This window comes from Plecotus auritus (genome assembly GCF_963455305.1).
Source record: "Plecotus auritus genome assembly, chromosome: 10".
NCBI classification, from domain to species: domain Eukaryota; kingdom Metazoa; phylum Chordata; class Mammalia; order Chiroptera; family Vespertilionidae; genus Plecotus; species Plecotus auritus.
In genome coordinates this window covers 28,694,163-28,713,383 of record NC_137785.1, presented here as the reverse complement: position 1 = coordinate 28,713,383, position 19,221 = coordinate 28,694,163, and the positions used below count along the sequence as shown (strand labels likewise).

The 19,221-nt window shown below is 44.6% G+C and overlaps 1 protein-coding gene across 3 annotated transcripts in view; it reads right to left on the bottom strand.

Annotated features, from left to right (window-relative positions):
* Positions 1–19,221, bottom strand: part of GPATCH1 (G-patch domain containing 1) — a gene marked incomplete at its 3' end in the record, with an annotated part of 67,971 nt that overhangs the window by 35,873 nt on the left and 12,877 nt on the right. For all 3 annotated transcript variants that reach the window (XM_080645562.1, XM_080645564.1, XM_080645563.1), the window contains exons 3-8: positions 11,267–11,352; positions 6,831–6,991; positions 6,178–6,275; positions 5,194–5,252; positions 4,255–4,497; positions 2,911–3,058 (exon numbers count right to left, since the gene is read on the bottom strand). In XM_080645562.1, the coding sequence (XP_080501688.1) occupies positions 2,911–3,058; positions 4,255–4,497; positions 5,194–5,252; positions 6,178–6,275; positions 6,831–6,991; positions 11,267–11,352 (795 nt within the window). The remainder of the gene's footprint in view (positions 1–2,910; positions 3,059–4,254; positions 4,498–5,193; positions 5,253–6,177; positions 6,276–6,830; positions 6,992–11,266; positions 11,353–19,221) is intronic.

Below are 19,221 nucleotides of genomic sequence, written 5' to 3'. Positions count from 1 at the left end.
GGATTAACAACAACAAAAATAGCTTTGGGTGAGGATTAACAATAAATAAATAAATAAATAAATAAATATATTTATTACAGTTTAGTAATTATTATACAACATATTATGTTAATAATAGTATCAAATTTTGTTAATATATTGATATAATTAATAGAATTAATAATTAGCATTTAATAGAACCTATATTAACATATTATAACATTAATATATAACTTCTTGTAGTTATAAAGATGTTAGTAGAAAATTTTGAAAATATAAAGATAAAGCAAAAAATATAAAAGTATGCAAAAGGGAGAAAATAAAAGTAGTCTATCACCCAGAGGTAATTCCAACTAATATTTGGGAGCACACCCTTCCAGCATCTTCTGTGGCAGTGATGGCAGGCCACTCACTTACAGAGTGCTGGCTGTGTGCCAGGCAAGGTCAGCCCTTTACATACATTACAACCTCCATGGGACACTTATGCCATTGTCATGCCCACTGTCCAAGCAAGGATGCCAAGGCACAAAGAAGTTAAGTAGCTTGTCAAGGTCATGGCTGATAAATGGGGAGAACCAGGACTGAAACCCAGGCAATCAGTCTTCAGTTTGTGTTCACAACCATTAAGCAAACTACCTCCCAAAAACTGTTTTACACCTGCCTTTTCTCTTCTAGAAATGTAAAATGGCATAATTTTGGGGAGTGATGCTTAGAATATTGCAACAGTATGGTTTTATATGTATTCTACAAGAGTTAGATCAAATTTTATCTGACTACTAGAGGCCCAGTGCACGAAATTCGTGCAAGGGGGGGTGGGGAGGTGTCCCTCAGCCCAGCCTGCACCCTCTCCAATCTGGGATCCAGGTAGGATCGGGCCTAAACGGGCAGTTGGACATCCCTCTCACAATCCAGGACTGCTGGCTTCCAACTGCTCACCTGCCTGCCTTACTGATTGCCCCTAACCGCTTCTGCCTGCCAGCCTGATCACCCCATAACCACTCCCCTGCCAGCCTGATTGATGCCTAACTGCCCTCCCCTGCAGGCCTGGTCACCCCCAACTGCTCTCCCCTGCAGGCCTGGGTCCCCCCAAACTGCCCTTCCCTGCAAGCCCAGTCACCCCCAACTTCCCTCCTCTGCCAGCCTGGTCACCTCTAACTGCCCTCCCCTGCAGACTTGATCACCCCCAACTGCCCTCCCTTGCAGGCCTAGTCCCTCCCAACTGCCCTCCCCTGCTGGCCTGATCGCCCACAACTGCCCTCTCCTGCTGGCCTGATCCCCCCCAAATTCCCTCCCCTGCTGGCCATCTTGTGGCGGCCATCTTGTGTCCATATGGGGGCAGCCATCTTTGACCACATGGGGGCAGCCATCTTGTGTGTTGGTGTGACGGTCAATTTGCATATTACTCTTTTATTACATAGGATAGCTACATATGTCTGAATAGATTGTTTTTCATCTCAGCTCTTGCCTCCTAACTTTATTTGGGTGATTATTATTATTGTAACTGAAGAATAAATAGTAGGTGCCATTGAATCAGCCTTTGAGGCAGGAGCCAAACACAGAGTTATGCCATTTAATCCTCATACTACTTGAGAGTGGATTTTAAATATGTTTTTATTGATTTTTAGAGGGAGAGGAGGGGAGAGGGAGAGAGAGACAGAATTATCAATGAGAGAGAAACATTGACTAGCTACCTCCTGCATGCCCCCTACTGGGAATTGAGCCCAAAACCCGGGCATGTGCCCTAACCAGGAATTGAACTGGTGACCTCTTGATTCATGGGTCAATGCTCAATCACTGAGCCACACCAGCTTGGCCAGAGAGAGGATTTTATCCTCACATTATAAATGATGCTCAGAGAGGTTACAAGCCTTGCCCAGGGCCACACAACTAGGCAGGAGAAAGCAGGGATCCAAATTCAGGTCTGATTGGTTCCAAATCTTATGCTACAAATATCTTCTATGTAGCCCTACACCTTTTCTGGATTGAAAACTTAAAATACTACTGGTGGTTCCATCCCTGGGCCAGGGCACATGCAAGACTCAACCAATGAATGCACAAATAAGTGGAGCAACAAACTGATATTTCTCTGTCTCTACCCCTCCCTCTCTCTCTCTCTCGAAAAATCAATCAATCAATCAATAATTGAAATACTACCTAGATTCTGAATCACTATAGACTCTGACATGAAATTCAAGTTGTGTTGACAAATGTCCACCTCTTTGCCCAATAAGAGCCCCCTAAGAGCCAGGGACACAAGTAGAAGACAGGCTGGCTGCCAAGCTCCATCTTCCTATGGGCTCTCAGTATTCCTACCACCTGGTCACCACATCTGGCCTTCACACCTACTGCCTGAGCTGCCTCCTCTGACCACCTGCCTTGTTCCTTGAGCTCAAAGTGCTTCCCTCTGACCACACACTTGCTCCTTCCCTGATTTCAGACCTCTTCTTCCCCCCTCTGTGGCCCTGCCTTGGTAACCAGCTTTGGCTTTGACCCATTCTTTTTTTTTTTTTTTTTTTTAATAGGAGTGAATTAATCTTTTCTTTTTTTATGTGTGGTTTTTGTTTGTTTTTCTTTTTTTTCATTTCTTGTTTGTTTTTATTTTAGAGACAGAGGAAGGGAGAGGGAGAGATAGAAACACCAGCTACCTCCTGCATGCCCCCTACTGGAAATCAAACCGGTGACCTCTTGGTGCATGGGTCGATGCTCAACCACTAAGCCACACTGGCCTGGCAGCTGTGACCCATTCTAAATCCTGCATCTGTCTTACTTTCCACACTGGGCGTCTCGTCTTCTAACTTTGTTTCTCAATCTGCATCTTTGACCAACAACCCCCTACTCCTTGGAGGCTGACACTGCAGTATCAAGCTTGCCATCCCTTCTTCCTGATAACTCACACTGATCCTACCATCAGTTGTGGATCTATGGAATCACCTTTCTGACTTTGATATTGCTTGGGCGCTGTCCAGCCATAGAGTCCATCTCCAGGCTCCTCGTCCTTCAAAATGGTGTCATACTTGGATAGAGTTTCTGTTGCATAGATATCATCATCTTCCTCTTCCAGGGCACCAACACCAAAAGCCTTCAAAACAAGGTTTCAAACAGCAATACAGGTTTAGAGTATGTCTGCACTGAAGGATAAAGCTACTTTAACAATGTGATTGAACAGCCCACATTAGCACGGTAAGATCACCAAGAGAGAAGCAAATGGGAGACCCAGATTAACACACAGACTCCAGTCCTTGAGAGGTGAATGCCATGCCCAGCAGCAGCTATGGGTCCGGGTCCTAACAGCTATGGGTCCGGGTCCTAACAGCTATGGGTCCGGGTCGTAGCAGCTATGGGTCCGGGTCCTAACAGCTATGGGTCCGGGTCCTAGCAGCTATGGGTCCGGGTCCTAGCAGCTATGGGTCCGGGTCCTAGCAGCTATGGGTCCGGGTCCTAGCAGCTATGGGTCCGGGTCCTAGCAGCTATGGGTCCGGGTCCTAGCATGGGAAGAGGAATGGAGAATGCACACAAGCAGCAGTGCAGGAGGAAAAATAAGGCCTCTAATGGAGAAAGGAAAAGTGTTCATCTGCTGTTCAGTATGGCCTGGAACAGAGCTGGTGACCAGGGTCTGGAGACCACCACTACTGTTATAGCCACTGTAAGAACTCCTAATCTTTGTGGGAAATGATCTCCAAGTATCCCTTTCTGTTAAAAGAACTGGAAAAAACAATAATAACATTTTCTAAATGTAACTTAGAAAGAAAAGGTAATAATGACATTTCCTAAATGTAATTTAGGAAAGAACCTCTGAATCAATTTGAGAGGACAGGCAGTCAGGAAAAGCTCTCCATCTCCTCAAAGGTACAAAGCAAATCTCCCATATGAAACTTACACCTACACTCCCAACTTTTGGCTGGCGGCACTAGGAAATAAGTCCAGGAGGTAGTCAAACTTGGACCTGAACTTGGAGGCAGACTGAAATTCAACTATTAACTAAACCAAAAGGTAAGTGTGGTTTTCTGCTCAGCCCCACAAGAGTGTGAAAAAGTAGTCCTCACTCCTGGGAACACACAAACTCCACCAAGAACATAGGTTACAGGATCTCAGCAGTAAATATTAAAATCACGTAGGTATACTTTACATATCTTTAGAACAAATCCCAAGGAAAATATGACCACTTTGAGGTCTTCATGTAGTCAATCAATAATGAGTGCCCTACTATAGGGCAAATATAATAAGGAGTATTCTCATTTGTCAATAGCTCCATGTTTATAAAACCGAAACACTTACCTGGCCTGAAATTCCCAATTTTCTCCCTTTATTCACTCCAATATCTCCAAGAAGATTGCTGGTTCCCTCGGGTCTCCCACTGAAAAGATTAAGATGTTCTCCTGAAGCTCCAAACAACGCTTGGTGGGGATCCAGACCCTTGTAAGCCAGTCCATGTACATTATCTTTAGGTGTGAAATCCACAGGCATGACATCCTTAGGTGCAAAGGTCACATTTTCTAGCAGGTAGTCATCATCTTCATCCTATTTAAAAAGTAGAATGAAGGTGAATCACTTGCTGGCACAAAGTAAGCCTATAAAACACTATTTTCAAATGCAGTGATTCATTCCAAACAGAACATTTACCAAACTTTAATTTCCACTATTACAAATCATTACATCAAGTCCCTGAACAAATGATACTAACACAAGCAATTCCATTTTAAGAATCTAAACAGACTTGGGCTATCTATGGTGCTGGCAGGCATATTGCTGAACACCTTATCTGACATTATGAGGATAGTTTTAGGGTATGGATATTTCACTGCAACGGGATATGATTCATTTCAAAAATTGTTTCTGGCTTGGCAGGTGTGACTCAGTGGTTGAGCATTGGCCCATGAACCAGAGGTCACCAGTTCAATTCCCGGTCAGAGCACATGCCCAGCTTGCCAGCTTGATCCCCAGTAGGGGGCATGCAAGGAGGCATCTGGTTGATGTTTCTCTCTCATCAATGTTTCTATCTCTCTTTCCCTCTCCCTTTCTCTCTCTCTAAAAAATCAATATTATATCTATATCTATATCTATATCTATATCTATCTATCTATCTATCTATCTATATATATATATATATTTAATCAATTTGTAAAATTTCACCTTCCATGAAGTAACAAATGCTAGAAATTTGTAAAATTTCACCTTCCATGAAGTAACAAATGCTAGAGTCATCCCATATAATACCTCAGATCCTTCTGAGCCTCCCGGAGGTAATGCACAGCCATAGATTTTCACTCCAGGATCTATACAAGAGATTTCAAATGCATCAGTCATGAGCAACTGAAAATACAGAAATCCGAGCTGCTGAAACTCTTTAGAGGTACATGGCTGCCCTTGTAAAAGGCGCTACAGCTTTAGGTTGGAGACTGATCACTCAGAAATTGTTTTCCCCCAGCCCTTGCCCCATCCGCACTCTGGCAACAATGTGCTAAATGAGTAACCACTACTCCTCCAGCACTAGGAGAACCTAAAATAATTATTGCTGCTTCTAAGTGTTCATAGTCTGGCTGGGGAGACCAAGGGCAAGAAATAGAAAATAATCCCGTAAAATTGTGACAGTTTGGGCAGAAGTAGGAAACAATTTCATATGCTCCTGATGGGAATGTAAACGAGTACAATTCTTCCAGAAAGCTATTTCACACTACACACAAAAAGCCTTAAAATACCTGCATACCACCCAGCAATTTTATTTCTAGAAACATGTAGCCATTACAAAGTATTAGGGCCCGGCCGGAGTGGCTCAGTGGTTGAGCACTGACCCAGAAACCAAGAGGTCACCAGTTTAATGCCTGGTCAGCGCACACGTCTGGGTTTCAGGCTGGATCCCCATAGGGGGGCGTGCAGGAGGCAGCCGATTAATGACGTTTCTCTCTCATTGATGTTTCTATTTCTCTATCCCTCTCCCTTCCTCTCTCTAAAAATCAATAAAAACATTTTTTTAAAAAAGTATTAGGGCCCTAGCTGGGTAGCTCAGTTGGTTAGAGCATCGTGTCCTGATACCCCAAGGTTGTGGGTTTGATCCCTAATCAGGGCACACACAGCATCAACCAATGAATGCATAAGTAAGTGGAACAACAAATCAATGTTTCTCTCTTCCTCTCTCTCTCTAAATCAATAATTTTTTTAAAAAGTATTAGGATTAGGGTTAATGACAATCAATATGCATACCAGGTTTTTGTCGGCGTGGTCTTCTCTTTACTCGAGGACCAATTCCTTGTCCTTCCTTCCAACCCATTTTTCTCAGCAATTCAAAACCAACAGATAATCTAGGATATCAAGGCATTGGAAATTAACTTCTTTTTATAACACTAGAGAACAGCAGGAAGTAAGCAGCCTTTGAGTTCCTGCCCAGCTCAAAATCTTGTCCTACCTGAACCCTTACCCCCATTCATGTTAGAACTGCATGGCCTTGCCATTCTGGACATGCTCTGGATGACTGGACTTGGGATGTATGTCTGACCTGGGGAAGTTGATCAGATGTCTTTTCTCCTGGGCCAAGAACAGGCACATAGGGACTCCACATGGTCCTTGTCAAGCATGGGGCCTGGGAAACCATGACAATCTAAGGCTGCCATATCAGGCCAAGTGCCCAGGAGTAGAACAAGGAGGTATGCAGAATGAGAGGGCAGAATGAGGCTGGAGATCTAGAGCACTGCGTGCACTAACAATGCAAGACCCTTTTGGGAAAACCCCCCTTTGCACTCAAGTTAGGCCAAGAAGACTTGTCCTACTCGCAACCAAGCTTTCCCTAAGTAAGATCATCATATATATGCAAAGCAGTAATTTCAAGATCAGAAAAGTCAAAAATAAATTCTTCTCACGTTGCTGGCGTTATGAAGTCATCAAGCAGAGTGGCTCCAGGAATAGGGGCAGTAGCAGCTGCTAACTGCCTGGCCTTTTCTCGTATTCTATCTTTGGTTTTGGAAGCAAAATCATCTGTGGTAACAATTGCTTTAGGTGCTATCCCAAATTCACTAAGATCCTTTAAAAAAAAATCAAACAAAATTACTTCATTATTTTGGAAGTGATTAAACATAATGCATCATGTAGCTTTAGTTCTTTAAAAGTTAAGCCCTGACAATGTTCCTCAGTGGTTGGAGTGTTGGGCCATTCTCAGGTTCAATTCCCAATCAAGGACATGTACCTGTGTTGCAGGTTCGATCCTTGGCCCTGGTCAGGATGCATGCAAAAGACAACCAATGGATGTGTCTCTCTCACATCAATATTTCTCTCTCTCTCCTTTCCTCCCTCCCTTCCACCCTATCTAAAAATCAAAGGAACAATATCCTCAGGTGAGGATTAACAAAAAAAACAAAAAGTTAAAACCACAAAACTGAGTTTGGGATCAGGTGAGCAGCTGACTTTACACACTGACTTTGGTACCCTCACATAAGGCCAGTGGCCAAGTGAAAAGAAAAATGGGGGTGCTTGCAACCTAGTTCAGTATCTGGTTAAAACTGTAGTCTAACTTCCCCATGCTGACTGAACATGGGCGGAGCTGCAGAGCCTAACCCCAAGGCCCCGCCACAGCTGACTAGGGCGGAGCTGCTGGGACCCTCAGGGGCCCAGCACAGGAGGAGATATACAGGTCAGAGCCTCCCCATGAGTTCAGTTCAGGCTTTGGATCCAGAATTCCCCTGGACTAGCAGATCTGCCAAATAAAGGTTAAACTTTCCTCCCTCAGAGTGCTGGCTGATCGTTCTCCTGTGCATCTGCCACAACACAAGGACGGGGGCATTATAGTGGCTACTCAGTGAGGCCACAAGGAGCACTACCAAGCAAGGAAAACAGGAAGGACCTAATTCTTCTCAGGCAATATTTCAGAGGTCGGTGTGAGGGGGCAAATCTTAAGAGTCACAGCCAACAAGCATTCGTGAGCACCTATGTGCCAGGCCCTGAGTTAAGTGCTTTTGCATTTACTGTTGGCTGCCTGTCCAACAGTCATTGCCCCTACCTCTCTCCCCACAGCTGCCTGAGACTGTATAGGCACCTGCTCCCTGGTGTGTGTAGGCTGCAGTGGGAGGAGGGTTAGGGAATGGGGGTTCATGTCTTGTTCATGGGATAAAGCCAGTCATTTTTGTCCCATTTCCCTTGCTTTAGGAATGAGCATGTAGCTGTTGCTGGGCAGCTCAATTAGAGCATCATCCCAAAAAGCCAAGGTTGCAGGTTCAATCCCAAGTCAGGGCACATACAAGAATCAACCAATGAATGCATACATAAGTGGAACAACAAATGGATGTTTCTCTCCCTTTCTTTCTCTCTAAAAATCAGTACATAATTTTTTTTTTAAGAATAAGCATGTAGAACAATTTGTTCAAGCAGATAGGAGGGAAAATTCACTGGAAGATTTACATAGTTTCTTTGATCAAAAGAAAAGATACCAAGAAGAAAGTCTTTCTTCTACTGAATGGTAGCCATGGCTATGCCCCTGGGACTACTGCAGCCACTTTGCAACCTTGAGGCAATGTAGTGTAAGAGCAAGCTGACAGGCAGAAGAAGACTGAGAAGAGTCTGGGCCTGGCCGGAGTGGCTCAGTGGTTGAGTGTCGACCTATGAACCAGGAGGTCACGGTTCGATTCCTGGTCAGGGCACATGCCCAGTGTGGGGCGTGTAGGAGGCAGCCCATCAGTGATTCTCTCCCATCATTGATATCTCTCTCTCTCTCTCTCCCTCTCTCTTTCTCTCTCTCTCTCTCCCTCCCTCCCTACCTCCCTCCATCTCCCTTACCCTCTGAAATCAATAAAAATATATTTTTTAAAAAAAGAAGAAGAGCCGAAACCGGTTTGGCTCAGTGGATAGAGCGTCGGCCTGCGGACTGGAGGGTCCCGGGTTCGATTCCGGTCAAGGGCATGTACCTTGGTTGCGGGCACATCCCCAGTGGGAGGTGTGCAGGAGGCGGCTGGTTGATGTTTCTCTCTCATCGATGTTTCTAGCTCTCTATCCCTCTCCCTTCCTCTCTGTAAAATATCAATAAAATATATTTTAAAAAAAAAAAGAAGAAGAAGAAGAAGAAGAGAGCCTGGGGCCTCACAGGCATTTAGACTTCTTGTTACATGAGATATGTTTCCTTATGGATTATGCTAGTGAGACAGGAAGAAGACTTCCCCTTACCTCTTACCTGCAGCCTAAAACATGCTGATATAAGTATTTTATTGAATCTTTATCACAAACGAATCCATGACTAGGTTTTAAGTTAAGAGGAGTTTAATTTTAAAACAAAACGGAGCCCACCCTACAAGGTTGGCCAGACCACTTTAGAACCCCATCAGCCCCTTTACCTAAGAAGTTTACAGAGGTAGGGGCAATGTGCCCAGCTCTAGCCAGTTTGGCTCAGTGGATAGAGCATCAGCTTGCAGACTGAAAGGTCCCAGGTTCGATGCTGGTCAAGGGCACTGCCCAGGCTGCTGGCTCGATCCCCAGGAGGGGGTGGTGCAGGAGGCAGCCGATCCATGATTCTCTCTCATCATTGATGTTTCTAGCTCTCTCTTCCTCTCTGAAATCAATAAAAAAAAACAAACAAGAAAACAATGGGCCCAGGTGCCTGCACAAGGCTTCCTTTCACTCTTTTCTCTAGCACTCACTGCTCAAACTGCAGTGTGGGTGAGTTACTGTGAGAGTCTGTAGACTTATCTCAATGAAGACTTCACTTTTGAGTAACAGGCTTTTCAAATAAATTTGCCTGTACAGGCATTACTTGCTTTGTTGTACTTCACTTTACTGCCCGTTGCAGATATTGCATTTTTTACAAATTGAAAGTTTGTAGCAACCTTACATTGAGCAAGTCTAGTGGTGCCATTTTTCCAACAGCCTCAGATGATGGTTATCATTTTTTAGCAATAAAGTATTTTTTAATTAAGGTATGTAATTGATTAAAAGAAATAATCCTATTGCACATTTATAGACTACTAGAGGCCTGGTGCACGAAATTCATGCATGGGGGGAGGTGTCCCTCAGCCCAGCCTGCACCCTCTCCAATCTGGGACCCCTCGAGGGATGTCAACTGCCCATTTAGGCCCGATCCCACTGACATCCCTCTCACAATCCAGGACTACTGGCTCCCAACCACTCACCTGCCTGCCTGCCTGATTACCCCTAACCACTTCTGTCTGCCAGCCTGATCACCACCTAACCACTCCCCTGCCAGCCTGATTGACACCTAACTGCTCCCCTGTCAGCCCGATTGCCCCTAACTATCCTCTCCTGCAGGCCTGGTCGCCCCCAACTGCCCTCCCCTGTTGGCCCAGTCACCCCTAACTTCCCTCCCCTGCCAGCCTGGTCCCCCCGCAACTGTCCTCCCCTGCAGGCCTGGTCGCCCCCAACTGCCCTCCCCTGCAGGCCTATTCGCCCCTAACTGACCTCCCCTGTTGGCCTGGTCACCCCTAACTTCCCTCCCCTGCCAGCCTGGTCCCCCGCAACTGTCCTCCCCTGCAGGCCTGGTCACCCCCAACTGCCCTCCCCTGCAGGCCTGTTCTCCCCTAATTGTCCTTCCCTGCAGGCCTGGTCGCCCCCAACTGCCCTACCTTGCTGGCCTGATCGCCCACAATTGCCCCCCCCTGCTGGCCATCTTGTGATGGCCATCTTGTGTCCACATGGGGGCAGCCATCTTGTGTGTTGGAGTAACGGTCAATTTGCATATTACCTCTTTATTATATAGGATAGTAGAATAAAAACATAACTTTTATATGTACTGGAAAACCAAAAATTTCACATGACTTGCTTTATTCCAATATTCATTTTATTGCAATGGAATGGAACCTGCAACCTTGGTGTAACAGGACGAAGCTCCAACCAACTGAGCTACCCAGGAAGGGCTCTCTTACACGTTTTTTTAAAAATATATTTTTATTAATTTCAGAGAGGAAGGGAGAGGGAGAGAGAGATGGAAACATCAATGATGAGAGAGAATCATTGATCGGCTGTCTCCTGCATGCCCCCTACTAAGGATCGAACCAGCCACCCGGGCATGTGCCCTGACCAGGAATCGAACTATGACCTCCTGGTTGACAGGTTGATGCTCAACCATTGAGCCATGCCGGCCCAGCATTGCCTATACTCTTGTCTTTAGAAACCACCCCCATCATAAGATGCTGCTCTAATGAATGAGAATCAAGTGATACACAGGGCACTATAATCCAAATACTTAAAAGATAAAACCTTACATACAAAGAGGAAATCAGACACTGAACTTTCTGAGGAAGGAGAAGGTGCTACAATAACCAATTACAAACTAACTGGAATTCAAGTTATGCGCACCCACCTCTTCATCCATAAAATCCTCTGGACCAAGAACAGATTTATCGGCTCTGTTCTGTCGTGAAGACACAAAGGAAGAGGGTGTCCATCCTTCAAAGAAAAGAGTTTAGAACATTACAATCCCAGGTAGCATTTTGCCTTATGACTAAATAATTAAATAACGTGTATGGACTTGAAAACCCCAATAACTACAAACTCCTGGCTACTTCCCATCTCACTGCTCATACAGACCTAATAATTCCACATAAACTTATTAACCCCCACATCCCCTGTTGTCAGAACTTAGTGTACACAGTGAGGCTTTCTCATAAAAAATTGGAACCAAGTAAAATCAAAATACACATGGATAGTTAACCTGAAAAGAACACAAGCAGATCTGAGGTCACCTTAAAAAGCAGGACCACTTTGAGACCAGCAGAACAGCAACCTACACTAACAAATTAGTATATCAAGATAACAATACGTCTGGTGAACACAAAACACAATATACAGATGATGTATTATAAAACTGTATACATGAAACCTACATAATTTTATTAATCAGGAGAAACCAACATGGCAGCATAGGTAAACACCTGAACTTGCCACCTTGCACAACAACTTCAAAACTATAACTAAAAGACAAAACGGACATCATCCAGAACCACAGGAAGACTGGCTGAGTGGAAATTCTACAACTAGAAGGAAAGAGAAAAGCACACTGAGACTCAGAGGAGGTGCAGAAGGCAGAGGTACAGAGGCACGTGTGTGGATAAGGCGGGCAACTGAGTACGCGGCTGTCTTTTTCAAGCTGGAGGGAGACAAAAGCTCCCGACTGCTCTGAACTCCAATTCTGGGCAAGACTCTGGGGTCCCAGACTCATACAGGGAGAAACTGGACTGTCTGGAAATGGGCAGAATTCAAGAGCGGCTTTCCCTCAGAGGTGCTTGCAGCGATTACCAAGGGACACTGAGACCCAGGGGCCTCTTAGGGCAGGGCTGATGGGAAGCCATTCCTGTCTGCTCCACCCTGAGACTCCACCCCATCCAAGCTGAGGCTTTTGCATATGAATGGACTGATCCTTTGGAATCTAAACTTACCTATCAAACTGCAGTTGAGTCAGTGAGACCCAAAACATCCAAAAGAAGGCTCAAGGCCCCACAGCAGCTTGCGTTGCTTCACAGCTGAGCCTCATCTGGGCACCTCCAAAACCCAAACCAGGGGTCCTCAAACTTTTTAAACAGGGGGCCAGTTCACTGTCCCTCAGACCGTTGGAGGGCCGGACTATAGTTTAAAAAAAAAACTATAAACAAATTCCTATGCACACTGCGGGCACGGGACGAGTCGGCTGCTAAGCAGGACAGGCAGCGGCACCCGGCGGGCTGGATAAATGTCCTTGGCAGGCTGCATGTGGCCGGTGGGCCGTAGTTTGAGGATGCCTGACCCAAACAAAGAAGATGAATCTGCAGATCTCTCTGTAGGGTGGCCTCAGGCAGAGGCTAAATTAGCACCTCCTTGGAGATCCAAGAACCAGTGTACCCAGGGATCAGAGTAGGACCATCCAGATTACAACTCCTCAGACCCATAAGGGACACACTCAGGGGGGCAGACTCAGTGAGCACCAAAGCCCCACTGAAGCAAGTCTTGTCTCATAAGGGTGTCTCCAGCACAGAAGTTCTCCCATCGCAGACAAAGCTGATTTTCACAGCCAATTGGCCTGGAGGTCAATTCCTCCCAGTGATACCAACAACAATCAAGGCTTAACTACAACAAGACTGTGCACAGAGCCCACAAAGGGGTGCACCAAGAGTGTGCACCTCAGGTAACTGGGGAGGCTGAGCCACTGGGCCCTAGAGGACACCTAGCACACAAAGCCACTCTATCAACACAGGGAAGCAGCCAAAATGCAGAAACAAACAAACAGGTCACAAAAGAAAGAAATGGAGGAAAGCAAAAGACTGGGTAAAGAGTTCAAAACCACAGTTATAAGGTTTTTCAAGAATTTCCCAGAAAAGGCTGATAAATTTAGTGAGACCCTCGAGGATATGAAAAAGGACCAACTAGAAATTAAGCATACACTGAAATAAAGAATAATATACAGAGATCCAACAGCAGACTAGAAGATCGCAAGAATCGAGTCAAAGATTTGAAATACAAAGAAGCAAAAAACACCCAACCGGAAAAGCAAAAAGAATCCAAAAATATGAAGATAGTGTAAGGAGCCTCTGGGACAACCTCAAGCATAGCAACATCAGAATTATGGGGGTGCCAGAAGAAGAGAGAGAGCAAGATACTGAAAACCTATTTGAAGAAATAATGACAGAAAACTTCCCCACCTGGTGAAAGAAATAGACTTACAAGTCCAGGAAGCGCAGAGAACCCCAAACAAAAGGAATCCAAAGAGGACCACACCAACACACATCATAATTAAAATGCCAAGAGCAAAAGACAAAGAGAGAATATTAAAAGCAGCAAGAGAAAAACAGTTACCTACAAGGGAGCACCCATACGACTGTCAGCTGATTTCTCAACAGAAACTATGCAGGCCAGAAGGGAGTGGCAAGAAATATTAAAAGTGATGAATAGCAAGAACCTACAGCCAGGATTACTCTACCCAGTAAAGCTATCATTCAGAAATGAAGGGCAGATAAAGAGCTTCACAGATAAGAAAAAGCTAAAGGAGTTCATCACCGCCAAACCAGTATTATATGAAATGCTGAAAGGTATTCTTTAAGAAGAGGAAGAAGAAGAAAAAGGCAAAGATAAAAATTATGAACAACAAATACAAATCTATCAACAAGTGAATCTAAAAATCAAGTGAATAAAAAATCTGATGAACAGAATAAACTGGTGAATATAATAGAATCAGGGGCATAGAAAGGGAGTGGATTGACAATCCTCAGCGGGGAAAAAGGTGTGGGGGTGTGGGAAGAGACTGGACAAAAATTATATACCTATGGATGAGGACAGTGGGGGCCGGAGGGGTAAGGGCATGGGGTGGAATGGGGTGGGGATAGAGGCGAGCTATGGGGGGAAAAAAAGAGGAACAGCTGTAATAATCTGAACAATAAAGATTTTTTTTTAAATATATTTTATTAATTTTTTACAGAGAGGAAGAGAGAGGAGAGGGATAGAGAGCTAGAAACATCGATGAGAGAGAAACATCGATCAGCTGCCTCCTGCACACCCCCTACTGGGGATGTGCCCGCAACCAAGGTACGTGCCCTTGACCGGAATCGAACCTGGGACCTTTCAGTCCGCAGGCCGACGCTCTATCCACTGAGCCAAACCGGTTTCGGTGAACAATAAAGATTTTTTTAAAAATTTTTATTAATCAATGTCACCCCAACACATTCAATAAATTCAATAAAAAATTAAAATTTTTGGCCCATCCAGTGTGGCTCAGTGGTTGAGCGTTGACTTAGGAACCAAGAGGTCACTGGTTCAATTCCTGGTCAGGGCATATGCCCAGGTTGCAGGCTGGACTCCCAGTAGGGGGTGTACAAAAGGTAGCTGATCAATGTTGATGCTTCTCATTGATGTTTCTATTTTTCTCTCTCTCTAAAAATCAATAAAAACGTATGTTTTAAATAAATTTTAACCCTAGACAGTTGCTCAGTGGTTAGAGTGTCAACCTATGGACTGAAGGGTCACGCGTTCAATTCCAGTCAAGGGCACGTACCTCAGTTGCAGGCTCGATCCTGGCCCCAGTCACGGCTCCTGAGGGAGGCAATCAGTTGACGTGTCTATCTCACATCCATGTTTCTCTCTGTCTCTCTCCCTTCCATTCTCTCTAAAAAAATCAATGGAGCCCTAGCTGGTTTGGCTCAGTGAATAGAGCACTGGCTTATGGTTTAAAGCAGGCGTCCTCAAACTACGGCCCGCGGGCCACATGCGGCCCGCAGAGGACATTTATCCAGCCCGCCGGGTGCCGCTGCCTGTCCTGCTTAGCAGCCAACTCGTCCCGGGCCCGCAGTGCACATAGGAATTTGTTCATAGTTTTTTTTTAAACTATAGTCTGGCCCTCCAACGGTCTGAGGGACAGTGAACTGGCCCCCTGTTTAAAAAGTTTGAGGACCGCTGGTTTAAAGGGTCTCGGGTTTGATTCCAGTCAATGGCACATGCCGGGGTTGCAGGCTCAATCCCCAGTAGGGGGCGTGCAGGAGGTAGCCGATCCATGATTCACTCTCATCATTGATATTTCTCTCTCTTGCCCTCTCCCTTGCCCTCTCCCTTCCTCTCTGAAAACGATGAAGATATATATTTTTTTAAAATCAATGGAAAAAATATCCTCAGGTGAGGATTAACAAAACAAAAATAAGAAAGGAAAAATTAAAATTTAAAGATTAAAAAAATAAAAAACAATATGTCAAAAGAAATAAAAAATTTAAGAATTTAAAAATTAAAGCAAGAAAAAAAAGAAACAATATGTCAAGGTACAGTCAGCCAAGAAAGAATGACAAAAGAGAGAGTTACAAAAGCAATGCTAATAACATTCAGGTGCCTAACCCAAGGACTTTGGTCTAAGGGCAGGCAATGGCCATAGCAGGTCCCCAATTCCATCAAACACCTGAGTCCTATAACTATTCCTCCTGTTCCCCATCCAGTCACTAAGCATGTGCCCTGACTAAAGAGAGAGAATACTCTGGCCATCAAATGGATCCGTAAACCTCTGCAGATAAGCTTCTTTAGATTTCTCTAAGAGTGACAGATTTCTCTACTTTCTAATATCCTACAAGTCTTGCTGAGGAGTATGGGGTAGATGTACTATTGGCAGATGAGAAGAGCAAGTTTCTGGGTCAACCTGGGAGATTGATTCCCCAGGAGAGTAAGAATCTCTTGGGCAATACTGTGGGCCCAGCACCTTCCTCCACTTTCGATTTCTGCAGTCTTTGCCCTATTTCTGCATAGTCCTTGAATATGTCACTCCTAATGGTAAAGAGATATTTCAGTATATTAACATATCATAGTCTACTTGAGTAATCATCTGAACTGGCCTTACTTTTTAATTATAATATGCAGCACAGCCATAATTATTTATTTCTTCATGATTGGAAGATTTAATTTTATTTTATTACTAGAGGCCCGGTGCACAAAATTTGTGCATGTTGGGGGGTGTCCCTCAGCCCAGCCTGCACCCTCTCCAATCTGGGACCCCTTGAGGTATGTTCGACTGCCCTCTCACAATCCAGAACTGCTGGCTCCCAACCACTCGCCTTCCTGACTGCCTGATGGTCAATTTGCATATTACTCTTTTATTAGATAGGATTATTTTTAATCTTTATTGTTGAAAGTATTACCTATGTCTTCCTTTTTCCCCCATCACCCCCTCTAACCCACTTCCACCCACTCCCCCTCCCCAGGCCCTCACCACTCCACTGTCTACATCCATGGGTTATGCATATATGCATACAAGGTCGTTGATTGATCACCTCCCACCCACCTGAGATTCTGCTGACTCTGCTCTGTTCCATGCTTCCATGTCTCTGGATCCACTCTGTTCATCAGTTTATTTTGTTAATTAGATTCCACATATGATGACTGACTTACTTCTCTGACTGACTTATTTCACTTAGCATGATGCTCTCTAGGTTCCTCCATGCTGTCTCAAAGGGTAAGAGAATCTTCTTTTTTACTACTGCATAGTATTCCATGGTATAAATGTACCACAGCTTTTATTTTAATTTAATAAATCTTTATTGTTCAGATTATTACAATTGTTCCTCTTTTTTCCATCATAGCTCCCCTCCATCCAGTTCCCATACCACCCTCTTCCCTTAACCCCCCACTGTCCTCATCCATAGGTGTACGATTTTTGTCCAGTCTCTTCCCACACCCCCCACACCCCTTTCCCCCCGAGAATTGTCAGTCCACTCCCTTTCTATGCCCCTGATTCTATTATATTCACCAGTTTATTCTGTTCATCAGATTTTTTATTCACTTGATTTTTAGATTCACTTGTTGATAGATTTGTATTTGTTGTTCATAATTTTTATCTTTGCCTTTTTCTTCTTCTTCCTCTTCTTAAAGAATACCTTTCAGCATTTCATATAATACTGGTTTGGCGGTGATGAACTCCTTTAGCTTTTTCTTATCTGTGAAGCTCTTTATCTGCCCTTCATTTCTGAATGATAGCTTTACTGGGTAGAGTAATCCTGGCTGTAGGTTCTTGCTATTCATCACTTTTAATATTTCTTGCCACTCCCTTCCGGCCTGCATAGTTTCTGTTGAGAAATCAGCTGACAGTCGTATGGGTGCTCTCTTGTAGGTAACTAACTGTTTTTCTCTTGCTGCTTTTAATATTTTCTCTTTGTCTTTTGCTCTTGGCATTTTAATTATGATGTGTGTTGGTGTGGTCCTCTTTGGATTCCTTTTGTTTGGGGTTCTCTGCGCTTCCTGGACTTGTAAGTCTATTTCTTTCACCAGGTGGGGAAGTTTTCTGTCATTATTTCTTCAAATAGGTTTTCAGTATCTTGCTCTCTCTCTTCTTCTGGCACCCCCATAATTCTGATGTTGCTATGCTTGAGGTTGTCCCAGAGTCTCCTTACACTATCTTCACATTTTTGGATTCTTTTTTCTTTTTGCTTTTCCGGTTGGGTGTTTTTTGCTTCTTTGTATTTCAAATCTTTGACTTGATTCTTGCGATCCTCCAGTCTGCTGTTAGATCTCTGCATATATTTTTTATTTCAGTCAGTGTATGCTTAATTTCTAGTTGGTCCTTTTTCATATCGAGGGTCTTGCTAAATTTATCAGCCTTTTCTAGAAAATTATTGAAAAACCTTATAAGCATGGTTTTGAACTCTATATCCAGTCGTTTGCTTTCCTCCATTTCTTTCATTTGTGACCTGTTTGTTTGTTTCTGCATTTTGGCTGCTTCCCTGTGTTGATAGAGTGGCTTTGTGTGCTAGGTGTCCTATAGGGCCCAGTGGCTCAGCCTCTCCAGTTACCTGAGGTGCACACTCTTGGTGCACCCCTTTGTGGGCTCTGTGCACAGTCTTGTTGTAGTTAAGCCTTGATTGTTGTTGGTATCACTGGGAGAAATTGTCCTCCAGGCCAATTGGCTGTGAGGATCAGCTGTGTCTATGATGGGAGAACTTCTGTGCTAGAGACACCCTTATGGGAGAAGACTTGCAAAAGCCTCTGTGCTCAGCTTGAATGGGGTGGAGTCTCAGGGTGGAGCAGACAGCATTGGTTTCCCGTCAGCCCTGCCCTAATAGGCCCCTGGGTCTCAGTGTCCCGTGGTAATCGCTGCAAGCACCTCTGAGAGAAAGTCGCCCTCGAGTTCCGCCTGCTGCCAGACAGTCCAGTTTCTCCCCATATTAGCCTGAGTCCCCAGAGTCTTGCCCGGAACTGGAGTTCAGTGCAGTCGGGAGCTTTTGTCTCCCACCCTCTTGAGAAAGCCAGCCGAGTACTCAGTTGACCGCCCTCTCCGCGCACACGCCTCAGTACCTCTGCCTTCCGCTGTTCCTCTGAGTCTCAGTGTGCTTTTCTCTTTTCTGACAGTCCAGTTTCACCCCGTATGAGTCTGGGTCCCCAGATTCTTGCCCAGAACTGGAGTTCAGCACAGTCTGGAGCTTTTGTCTCCCTCCCGCTTGAGAGAGCCAGCCACACAATCAGTTGCCAGTCCTCTCCTCGTGCGCGTCTCAGTACCTCTGCCTCCTGCAGCTCCTCTGAGTCTCAGTGTGCTGTTCTCTTTCCTTCTAGTTGTAGAATTTCCACTCAGCCAGCCTTCCTGTGGTTCTGGATGATGTCTGTTTTGTCTTTTAGTTGTAGTTTTGAAATTGTGCGAGGCAGCAGTTTAGGTGTTTACCTATGCTGCCATCTTTGTTTCTCTACCACAGCTTTTTTATCCACTCATTTACTGATGGACACATGGGCTGTTTCCAGATCTTAGCTATTGTAAAGTGCAACAGAGCCATAATTATAATAATCAGCAATGTATTAGTGTGCTTCTTTCTTCACAAACCCTACTGCCATTTT